The sequence below is a fragment of the Hyperoodon ampullatus genome (genome assembly GCF_949752795.1).
Source record: "Hyperoodon ampullatus genome assembly, chromosome: 1".
Lineage (NCBI taxonomy): Eukaryota > Metazoa > Chordata > Mammalia > Artiodactyla > Ziphiidae > Hyperoodon > Hyperoodon ampullatus.
In genome coordinates, this window is record NC_136914.1 from 52,498,123 (window position 1) to 52,510,656 (window position 12,534).

Genomic DNA, 12,534 nt, shown 5'->3' on the forward strand with positions numbered 1-12,534 from the left:
TGAATGAATAGGTGTTGCGCAGAGACTTGGGCTGAAAACTACTTTTTAATAGAGCATGTAGTTAAGCAAAGTGAGATTAGCTAATAACTTGAGCTAAAATCAGGATGAAGAAAGGTTTTGATTTAGGGTGAGAAAAGTTAAACATTTGTAAAAGGTAGGGAAGTCCAAGCTACAAGACAGGAAATTGATGAAACAATTTTCCAGAAAAGGCAGGAGGAGATGGGTGCAAGGAAAAAGACACACGTGGCCTTGAAAAATACCTTCTTGGGCTTCCCTGGTGGTGCAGTGGTTGAGAGTCCGCCTGCCGATGCAGGGGGCACGGGTTCGTGCCCCGGTCCGGGAAGATCCCACATGCTGCAGAGCGGCTGGGCCCATGAGCCATGGCTGCTGAGCCTGCACGTCCGGAGCCTGTACTCCGCAACGGGAGAGGCCACAGCAGTGAGAGGCCCACGTACCGCAAAAAAAAAAAAAAAAGAAAAAGAAAAAGAAAAAGAAAAATACCTTCTTCCCAGAGAAAGAAAATAAGAAAACACTTAAGAAAGTTATGGGTACATTTTGAGGCAGATGTTGTGGATGTTGAAAGAGTTCTGCCTGAGAATGTTTATTTTCACACTGAAGTGGGTTTCAAGATCAGTCAATGAGAATGATGCTGTGGGATGAGTCTGGGGCCTGAGGTGAGTGGTACGTTTATAAAAAAAAGTGATGTGAAAAATGGGAAATGAAGGTAACTAGGACTGAGGAAAATATTTTCCCAGTAGTACTGAGATCCCAACTGAAATGAGGGAGTTGGGCTTTTTAATAACTTCAACTAGAGTCGTTCTGTGAGACTGGAATAACCTAGAAGCGGGAAGATGAAGAATGCTGACCCCTCCCTTTGGCCAGGAGATCTGGGCCTCCAACTCAGAGGGGAAGAGGAAAATGCTGCCTTTTACATGAAATCACTATTTAAACACCTATGGGCATTTTTCTTAATAATTGTTAGTGCTTTTTCTTATTATTTTCATTTGCTTGAGGAATGAACTATACTGAAAAAAATGAAGTGGTATGAGTATGTAGTTAGTAATAAAAGAGTCTGTGCTCCATAGGCAATGTTTTCAGATACATCACTTGAAAAGCACAGAATCAAGTCTCATTCACTGTACTAACTTAGAAAGGAGTAATATACTGGTTTGGTGATTTCCCAGGATCACTTATAAGCACACAAATTATAAATATATTGATCCCAAGCATAACAAAATGACAATTCCTTAGACTAGGATCAAAAAACCAGAGAAGTTTCATATTGTCACTACAGACTCAGTATGCCAAGTTTGAAATAATTAGATTGTGTCAATTTTCCTTAATCCAGAAGAGGAATACACATGATCGTCGATTCTTTCCTTTGGTCATCAAACTGTAAATATCACTTCAATGTACTGCTTATTAGCACCTCTGTGGGAGTGTCTGATAGAACATAAGGCAGAAGGACATAACATCAGCCACTTCTGTTAAAGGATGTGTAAAGTTGGGTGTGAGTTAGAAGGTGAATTCAGGGGCTACACTTGTTGAATAATAATCTAGGAATTGCTTTGTGGTGGGGGGGGGATAAAAAAGCACAAGAATAATACGTTCACTGTATTCTGCTCTGGAATATAAACTACTTGTCTCTAAAACAGCTCATCTCCCTCCTGAGTCTGCTTGCCTCTGGATCTAGCAGGAAGAGGAATGGAAGTAGCAGTGATCTGGGAGTCAGGACCCCAGAATTCTGGTCTTTGCAATGTCACTATTTGACTTACTTTTAGTGAATTAAAAGTTTCCTGATACCAGTTTTCATATGTTGTTTCTATACATCTATATTAAGCGAATGAGACAAGTGAAACACTATAGTATATTAAATGTATTTTAACTCCTTCAAATAAGTAGCAATGAATCCTTCCAAGTGTGTATTGCCACTTTGGTCTATAATCCTAATTTGAGGAAATGGAAAAAAAATTGCCCAGAATCACCCCTTACAAATGTTTTTTCATGCCTTAGCAATATGATCTTGGCAATTCATCTAACATATATTGAGCCTTTGTTATATACTATATTCCATGTGAGACAAGATATGATCCCCCCATCATAGAGATGACACTGCAAAACTTTCTTTTCCTATCCACCTAAACATGTACACAGCTAGCCATAATACAAGTAGAATGCAGGTAGACTTCTAATAACAATAGTATAAGCAAAGACTGGGAGGATCAAAAAAGGAGACATACATATGGATGAGAAGAGTGAAGAAAGGCTTTGGGTACTCAGTAGAATTCTCTAAACAAAAATAGCAGAAAGGACACTGCAGGTAAAGGGAACCATACAATCAAAAAAAAGCAGATGTAGAAAGGAATGAGTAATGGTGAGAGAGGGGAGTTGTCATAACATTAAATACTTCTTTAGCACTTAACCGTGCTTGGGGCATTGTTCTTAACCCTCCCATCAGGAAAATGAGGCACGTGGAAAAATGATGAAGTCAAATACTGGAAGCCACTTAATATTCTATATAGCTTATATATTTTACTGTATGAAAATGGTGAGTCAGTTTTGCGTAGAATGGAACTGAGCTTCAGGACAGCTCATCTTGCAGTAAAGAAAAATCAAGAGATACAGAAACTAATAAGAGGTTATTTTATTAGACTGTGAGAGAAGTAAAGAGGACCAAATGAGGACTTTGGACCTTGGTTTTCCAAATGAAATAGTTGGAACAGACAATATCAAAGGTCCCTGTAACAACCCAACACGATAATAAGAATCTGGAAAGAGAGAGAAGTGGGGAGCAGTGGTCTCCCCTCGTAAGGTAGAGGTGCTACAACATCTCTAAGGCAGTTCAGTGATCTCGCTCCAGTCCTCCCCCTCCCACCTTAGACCCACTATGCCTCTCATTCAAAAACGTCAAGTTCCCAACATTGTTTATGACCCTTCTGTGTCAAGAGCCTTATCCAGCAGGTCCCTTCAAACTTTCAAGCCCTAGTCAATCTGTTCAGCATTTTTCCTATGTGCCAGACTTACAGCTTTTGTTAGAAATAAAGAATAAAAGTACATGTACAATCCCTTTTCCTGCAATATCACCTGGCATGTCAGTGTTCTCCCACTTTCCCAATGTGCCAGTGTGTATTTGGATCTTTATGTATCTGACATTCTAAGTGCAAATATTTGTTTTGTGAAATTTTGCGTATTCATGTATGGAGAAGGGCAATTAGGAATATCTAGTAAAATGAGGGTAATAAAAGTCTACAAGTTGGATGGAAACAGAGGTAAGGGTCAATGATTAGTATAACCCTTAAGTGCCTTAAGTGCCTCTTGAAAAACCTGTTTGAACATCACTATGCATAAGGTATGTCTATTTTGAGGAATGCATAGTCCCAGTGGTTCATCATTCCAGGTTGTATTGATTCTGAATTATCAAGAAGCTAAGCTTATACATCACATCGTGTGCCAGAATTATTTGGTCTACTGAGTATTCTTTCTTCCAAGCTACAATTATGTGTTATAAACTTTTCCATTTAGGTGTAATAATGTGCTTTCTGATGCAGCTAATTCTGACTTAGGAGGCCAGTAAAGGGATATCTTATAGAAATGGGCGTAAAAGAATAAATAGAGGGACTTCCATGGTGGCGCAGTGGATAAGAATCCACCTGCCAGTGCAGGAGACACGGGTTCGGTCCCTGATCCAGGAAGATCCCACATGCCACAGAGCAACTAAGCCCGTGCGCCACAACTACTGAAGCCTGCGTGCCTAGAGCCTGTGATCTGCAACAAGAAAAGCCACTGCAATGAGAAGCCCATGCACCGCAATGAAGAGTAGCCCCTGCTTGCCACAACTAGAGAAAACCCGCATGCAGCAACGAAGACCCAAGGCAGTCAAAAAAATAAATAAAATTAAATCTTTAAAAAGAAAAGAATAAATAGAAAATTATAGCACATCATATCTTCCACAGAGTAGGTAAATAGTAAAATTTATTTTCTGGTACTAGGTTCACAGTGGTGATCGTATGTCATTTTCCAGGTATGAAGGTACTAAGTAAATTAATTGGCATTAAATTTTAAGAAAAATAAAAGTTTAAATCTTGATTTATTCTTGGGATTTGAGATATTTTCCTTTGATGAGTAGTTGTAAGTGGCAAAACCAACACACAGGCCATTTCACTTCATTGACACCTGGTCAAATGCCCTGAGATGCTCCCACCACTTTAAATAAGTAACCCCAGAAAGGACCACGAGGGAAGAAAAGCTCACTGCTGAGCTAAGCTAATTGTTTTCAGATTTAGAACAAAGCATCTCCAAGTTACCTCTTATTAACAGCCTTAATTTTTGCCCCCTTTGTTCCAGATAGTACAAGTTTGCTCTGTTATCACAGTGGCATTTTGTGCTTGTGGAAAACAAATCACGTGCAACAATCAATCTTTAGGAGAAATAAGACAGTGATAAAAAAGTGCTCAGGCTAGTACTTATGATAGCACCAGTTAAGTACGTGAAAGAATCTCTGGAGTGGTTGATTGCAGGCAGGCATTAAGTGGGCTTTTTCTGACTTGTAAGAAGGTTTGAGGGGGTGCTGTGGTGACTAAGCACTCTGCTCCCTGGTACACTTAACATGCAGCCTAACAGGATGAATGCCTTTAGTGAGAAACAAGTCAAACTTCATCAACTAGCAAACTCAGAATTCCAAGCTAACACGTCAAATCTTGTTGTGTTTCAATAACGGTAAATCAGTCTCTGAACAACCAGTATAACTCAAAAGCCAATATCAGTGCTAACCGATCTCTTAAAAAATATTTTATCTTATTGTGGCAGGAACATTTAACATGAGATTTACCCTCTTAAATTACTAATAAATGAGCGTAAAATTTCAGTTAAGCAAGATGCATAAGTTCTAGAGATCTGCTGTACAACATTGTACCTATAGTCAACAATACTGTGTTGTACACTTAAAAATTTGTGATCTTTCTTAAATTGTAAGTTTGCTCAGTTAGTCACCTTGAACTGAATTTGAGTCTTCCTACATATATACATACATAAAGCATAAGATCACAAGTTAGAGAAAGATAAAATTTTTTTTAAATAAATTTGAAATTTTCCCCTCACCTTAAGCCAACAGAACAATTTATTAATTGCATTCCAATGGGTCAATGAACATTGATAAAAGCAGTAATTAACTGCACCTGGCCCATTAGCAAAAATGATAACCCAGTCACACAGACCTTCATCTCCAATGCAGAGAGGACCACAGTTTTCTTCCTTCCCTGCTAGGTTCGCTGTGCCAGTTGAAACAATCAGAACTTGGATAATTGAGTTACACAAACACTAATCTCATCCATGTGTTCTTGGCTTCCTCATCACCATACCCAGTGTCAACACATAACAAACACATGCTCTTGGGAGGGTGACAAAAGAAATCTAAACTGGTATATTTTAATGCTAATGTGAAATATAGCCATAAGCAGAACCATAAGTTAGAATACAAATTCTGACACCAACAAAGTCTTTTAAAGAGCAAGATTGGTGTAATCTAGATAAGGCAATAGAAAGTATAAATTTTAAGCAAGATAAAGAAGCATTTTCTTCTTGATATAACAAATCTAGTATAATCGGCGGTGCGGAGTCCCTGCTGCAGTTCTCTGTGTCCGGTCGGTAGGATGGCGCCGGGCCGATGCGGTCATAGCACCGAGAGCAGACGGGCGCTAAGCCCTTCCACCGTCCCCCGACGTTTATCCCCAGTGGCGGGCGATGGGGGAGGCCGAGCTTTCTGTTTCGTCTGCGTTCCTTGCTCCCTCGCATCACAGAGGCGTGCGCCTCCGTCTTTCTAGGTCTCCCGCCCTGTTCCCGAGTGCCTGCTAGAGCGTCTTCTCACCGTTTTCTGTCACCCAGGGGCCCGGGGCGGGTAAGGGTAGGGAGAGGGGTAGAGAGAGATGTAGCGTGACCGCGGATGGAACTCGCGAGCTTGGTTGGCTCGCAGCACCGGAAGTGTTGGGGGGACGGAAATGAGGGGGCGGAGCCAGGAAGTGAGGAGGGGCGGGGGTTTATGAGGAGGCCAACGGACCTTTTGGGTAGATTTGCACTCAGGTCCACCTGAGGGACTTGACGGTATCGCTCAGCTGTGTCCCCTCCCCTCTCAGGGACACGGTTGTCGTCTGGGAGTAGGGAACTCTGTGCGGAGGGGTGGGTTGTCGGGAGGACATTTCTCTGGCTGTGCTTGAGGCAAGGTGTGGAGAGGCAGGGCTGGGGGTGGGGCTGGGTCGTCAGGGCGTCTGAGAGGGAAGACCCCCCCGCCCCCCACCCCCCCACCGCCCGTCTACACTGGCTGACTGGACACTAAGATGGCTGCCGTTGCCATGGCACCCAACCCTGTGCAGACCCTTCAGGAGGAGGCGGTGTGCCTTCACGGACCCTGTGTCCATCGGCTGCGGGCACAACTTCTGCCGAGTGTGTGTAACCCAGCTGTGGGGAGGGGAGGATGAAGAGGACAGGGACGAGTTAGACCGGGAGGAAGAGGAGGAGGACAGAGAGGAGGAGGAAGTGGAGGCCAGTGGGGGTTGGGACACCCCCATGCGGGATGAAGACTGTGAGGGCCACATGGAGGAGGAAGTCGAGGAGGAAGAGGAAGGTGTGTTCTGGACCAGTGGCATGGGCGGGTCCAACTGGGAAAACATGGACTACGTGTGGGAGGAGGAAGACCTGGACTACTACTTGGGGAACGTGGAGGGGGACCTGAGGGGGGAGGACGAGGAGGATGAGGAGGAAGTGCTGGAGGAGGACGAGGAAGAGGAGCTAGATCCTGTCACCCCACTGACCCCGCCTCCAGCCCCTCGGAGGTGCTTCACCTGCCCCCAGTGCCGCAAGAGCTTTCCCAGGCGGAGCTTCCGCCCCAACCTGCAGCTGGCCAACATGGTCCAGGTGATTCGGCAGATGCACCCAACCCCTGGTCGAGGGAGCCGTGGGAACGAGCAGGGCATTTGTCCCAAACACCAAGAAGCCCCGAAGCTCTTTTGCGAGGTGGATGAAGAAGCCATCTGTGTGGTGTGCCGAGAATCCAGGAGCCACAAACAGCACAGCATGGTGCCATTGGAGGAGGTGGTGCAGGAGTACAAGGCCAAACCGCAGGGGCATGTGGAACCACTGAGGAAGCACTTGGAGGCTGTGCAGAAGATGAAGGCCAAGGAGGAGAGGCGGGTGACAGAGTTGAAGAGCCAGATGAAGTCAGAGCTGGCAGCTGTGGCCTCAGAATTTGGGCGGCTGACACGGTTTCTGGCCGAACAGCAGGCCGGGCTAGAGCGGTGCCTCCGAGAGATGCACGAAGCTCAGCTGGGGTGCGCGGGAGCAGCGGCCAGCCGCCTCTCAGAGCAGGCTGCCCAGCTGAGCCGCCTGCTGGCTGAGGCCCAGGAGCGGAGCCAGCAGGGGGGCCTGCGGCTGCTCCAGGGCATCAAGGAGACTTTCAATAGGTGTGAAGAGGTACAGCTGCAGCCCCCAGAGGTCTGGTCCCCTGACCCGTGTCAACCCCATAGCCATGACTTCCTGACAGACGCCATCGTGAGGAAAATGAGCCGGATGTTCTGTCAGGCTGCCCGAGTGGACCTGACGCTGGACCCTGACATGGCTCACCCGGCCCTGATGCTGTCCCCTGACCGCCGGGGGTTCCGCCTGGCAGAGCAGCGGCAGGAGGTTGCTGACCATTCCAAGCGCTTCTCGGCAGACTGCTGCGTGCTGGGGGCCCAGGGCTTCCGCTCTGGCCGACACTACTGGGAGGTAGAGGTGGGCGGGCGGCGGGGTTGGGCAGTGAGTGCTGCCCGTGAATCAACCCATCATAAGGAGAAGGTGGGCTCTGGGGGGTCCTCTGTGGGCAGCAGTGATGCCAGCTCCTCCTCTCGCCATCACCACCGCCGCCGCCGGCTCCACCTGCCCCAGCAGCCCCTGCTCCAGCGGGAAGTGTGGTGTGTGGGCACCAATGGCAAACGCTACCAGGCACAGAGCTCAACGGAGCAGACACTGCTGAGCCCAAGTGAGAAACCAAGGCGCTTTGGTGTGTACCTGGACTATGAGGCCGGGCGCCTGGGCTTCTACAATGCAGAGACTCTGGCTCATGTGCACACCTTTTCGGCTGCCTTCCTGGGCGAGCTTGTCTTCCCTTTCTTCCGGGTGCTCTCCAAGGGTACCCGTATCAAGCTCTGCCCTTGATCAACCTGCCACCCGCAGGGGCCCCTCTGGTTAGCACTGGGGGGGGGGGGGGGCGGGTGGTGGTGGAAAGTAGCCCATAAGTTTGGGAGCTCAAAGGCTCCTCTATTTGTGACTGCGTTGCTTCCTGCTCCTCCTTGACCCCAGGCCCCTGCTTCTTCCTCTAGGAGCCTAATGAATGCCCCCAGCCTCCAGCTCAGTCTTCTCATCTACTAAGTCTGTCCAACAGGTCTGCATGGGTCCCTGATGAAAACAGTTGCCTGGTCTTCTCTCCCTCCCTCTGCCCAGGGATCTGAGTTTTTGAGTAGGGGATGAGGGGAGATTGTAATCTCACTATTAACTTCCCTTTCCCCATCCCTGTTCAACTTTCATGTCAGTTCTGAGACTGGAGGATTTGGGCAAGACTCATGACAGCCCTCATTTCCAATTCCATTTTCTGATGTAAATTTTAGCTAAGGGATTTGTAAGCTTTTTTGGGGGAGGCAGGCTGAGAAAAGGGTAGACCTGGATAATAAACAGTCTACTCTCTGGGGGAAGTATGAAGGATTCTAATTTTTCTTCCATCCCCAATTTCTACCTCCATAGACTGGCCAGAATTTAGCTTCAGTGAGAGATCTGGAATGGCCGACATGATCGAAACTCCATATGTCACATCACCCAATAAATTATTCCTCCCCCCACCCCTTCCTTTTTTTCAGCACTTAATCTAGGAGCAAAGCTCCTCCCCTCCCCGAACCCTCAGGTCTTTTCACTGCCAGGCTCCTTTCCCTTTTGTTCAGTGGAGTTCCTTTTGTCAGGTTTCCAGCCTCTCTTGTGCTTAGTTCCATTTGGTGAGCCCTGGAGGGGAGCCTGGGGACAGGGATTTGAATCCCTGGGAGGAGAGCCTTGGGCAGAATCTATTTTTCTAGTAACCCTTTGCCTTCTGTCACTTATCAGCTTTTGTCCTCTGCTTTGATGGCTGGGGTCAGTTTATGCTCCTGGGGGAAAGGGAAGATGGGTTGTGTTGCGGAAATAAAAAGTTTATTTGCTGCTTAAAAAAAAAAAAAACAAATCTAGTATAGAGTAACAACAGTTTTTGAGTGCATTTTGAAAAAGTAGTGTTTTGCTGCAATCTTTAGACTCTTATAGACAGGGAACACTGTAGATACATGATTCCTATGATATGTAATTTAAACAGATGAATGGCAGAATTCACATATTCTGCATATTGAAGACATCTATAGTACCAAATATTACATGAAATAAAAATGTTGTTTATCTGTCATATTTTCAGAGAAAATAAGTCAGGTAGTAACCATTTGTGAGCAGTTCTTGTTTGCAGCAACCAAATTAAAGACAAATTTTGAAATAACCCTCAACAAACTTTTTATCTTCAACTTGTAAGAACATCCTTGAGGTTTAAATAAATGGAATAGCTTAAGAATTTAGCAAACTCTGCTAAAAATACATAAATGTCTTTATACTTATTTAATGGGAAAACTAGATTACTATAACATAGCAAAATTTAACACTAGTACTAGATAATAACTTGCTTGGTTGGATAGCCTCATAAAGCCTAAATAATTATTATGATTTTGGATTGGTTATTATACTATATTAGGTACAGAGGGGTTTACTCAGGTAAGCAGCTTTTCTTACTCTGAGAAATCAACACAAATATTTTACCCAGGTGTTGTACTTTATACAATGAGTAAATTAAATAAGAACATATGATCAACATGGCCAGCAACCAACACAAAGGACTAATTCCAAAATTTTTCTGAATAGGAAAACCAATTGCTCCATTTAAAAATATTGAACTGTTTTTGTTGTTTTGAGGTCAGACAAATCAAGGGCTGAAGTGGTAGAAGTTGTGATGGAAAGATGAAAAGAGGATGTTTATAGAGTCCCTGTCAGAAATCTTCTAAGCTTCGTTATTGATGTATTATTACTAGTAACAGTAGATATTACAGATATGAGAATTTGCTTCGAGTGACAGGTTATCTAGAGCCTTTAAGAGAAAGTTTGTTTTGTTGTGCACCCTGACCACCCAAGCTGATTGTGCTACAGTATCTCTTTCATGCTGCTGTTAGAAATCACTAGGGTCTGAATAGTCCACAGAAATTCAGAATCCACATGTAATAAATCAAGAAGATGTTTTCCTTGTGCTTTTATTTTCTGTTTTGTTTTTATGTTACTACTTATTCATGAAGCACTTTGGTCTTCCCTGAAACCCAGGATAGGCCGAAGGAATCACCATGAATGGCTTTAATACTAAAGACATACAGAAGGACAGCAGAGAAAGGTGCTTCATATATGAAGCACTTTAAAGAATTGGCCAAGAATATTTTAAGTCTTGTATCAATACCAAGTAATGCACATACCATACTGCTATAGATTGCACACATTAAGGAATATAAAAATAAATTAATAAAAGTAAATTAATGTCTCAATTAAAAATATAAATAAAACTTCATGTAGTAATGCATCCAGTTATGGGCTTTTATTTATGTGAAATATAAATGCCTGTCCCTCCATGGTATTGATCTCTCCCGAATGTTGGCAGATTTTGAAGGGCCATACCTAGCTGCCAGTTGGAGAAAATGCCCTTTCCCAGGAGATTTACCATGAAATCAGTGCTGTGAGTTCTAAATTTTGTTTCCATGAAGCTATAGAAGAGTTGTACCAAAATTAGGTGTATAGAATTCCATTTTCAGCAGAATGATGGGCTGTTTATCCTGAACTCTTCTGTAATTTTTTAAATGCTACATGAAATAGTTCTAAAACACTTTTTAAATGCATAGATACACTGACAAAAAATAAGGACATATTCTGTGCTAAAAACAGGAATTCAGAACGTAACCAGAGGCCAAGCTTATACAATTTGGGGGACTAAAACCATATACTTTGCACAGTTTTAAAATATGCAAGGTGATCATTTTTATTTAAAGTGCAATTCATTTGGAATTATACCTGCAGGCTAGCAGAAGCAAATACAAACCCAGTCTAGGGGACAATTTCAAGTAAATCCTTTAAGAATTCTTCTAATAGAGTTCTAAGTATAAGAGCTCACAAACCAAAATTACAACATACAAAAGATCTCAGAAAGACAGCAAAAATGCAGGAAGGGATGGAGGTTAAAGAGAAAGAACAGTTTGGTAATTTTTTAAATTATGGTCTGAATTATGGTATAAATAGTAATAATATTGCTTACGTGGGGTTAAAATTTTTTTAATATAAAGATAAAATACTGAGAAAATAATAAAGCAGCATGCAGTCTGGTAAACTGACAATTAGAACCAAGTACTCAAAGATCTATATTCTTCATATTCTTTGGTACTAGGATAAGCCACTGATAAATTTTATATTATATAAATTAGTTTCACAGGGCAATATCAAAAGAAATGTTTAAAAAAAGAATTTAACTTTCAAATTAGAAAAATGAGGGGGAAATTCATCAAATTATAAAAGATCAGAAACAATAAAGAAAAAAGGGAAAAAAGGAAAATTCACAATCTATAACAGTAAAGATAAATCTAAATGCATCAAAAAGACATGGTAACTGTATAAATATCAAACTCTCTAAATAAATGGAGAGATAATACTTGTTTAAATGTTGGAAGACACAATGCTGTTAAGATGTCAATACTCCTCTAAATTAATCTATAGATTCATGCAAGCCCAGTCAAAATCCCAGCAGGCTTTGTTTTAGAAATTGATAAGCTGATTTTAAAATTCATATGGAACTGCAAATGGTCTAGAATAGACAAAACAACTTTGAAAAACGAAAACAAAGTTGGAGAACTACCACCACCTACCTTAAAGGCTTATAGTTATAATAATCATCACAGTATGGTACTGGCATAAAGATAGAAAAACAGATCAATGATACAAAATAAAGAATCTAGAAATAGACCCACACATGTATGATTACTATGATTAGTTTCGAAGTTGCCAATGAAATTAAATGGAGAAAGAATAAGTATTTAGCGAATAACTGGATAACTATATGCAAAAAACAAAAACAAAACCTCAGCCCTTGCCTCATACCAAAAAATAAAACTAAAAACTTTGAAATGGACTATAGGCCTAAATTTAAGCAATAAAATTGTAAAAGTTTAGAAGAAAAAATAGGAGAAATCTTAATGGGTTTGACAAATATTTCTTATATAAAATATAAAAAGTATAGTCTATAAAAGAAAAATGAAATTGAATTTTCATTGAAACAAAGCTTTTGCTCTCCAAAAGATACTGTTAAGAAAATTAAAAGTCAATTCACATACAGGGAGGAAGCAGTTGCAAAACAAAAATCTGACAAAAGAATTACACCAAGAGTAAATAAAAAACATTTACAATTCAATATAAAGAAGGCAA

The 12,534-nt window shown here is 42.5% G+C and overlaps 1 protein-coding gene across 1 annotated transcript; it reads left to right on the forward strand.

Moving 5' to 3' along the window:
• Positions 1–6,329: 6,329 nt before the first annotated feature.
• On the forward strand, positions 6,330–8,184 carry LOC307053912 (E3 ubiquitin-protein ligase TRIM41-like; the record flags this gene model as incomplete). The annotated part of the gene is given in 2 exon segments (XM_079705378.1): positions 6,330–6,388; positions 6,390–8,184. Coding segments are annotated over 2 exon segments (1,854 nt in total).
• Between the last annotated feature and the right edge of the window lie 4,350 nt (positions 8,185–12,534).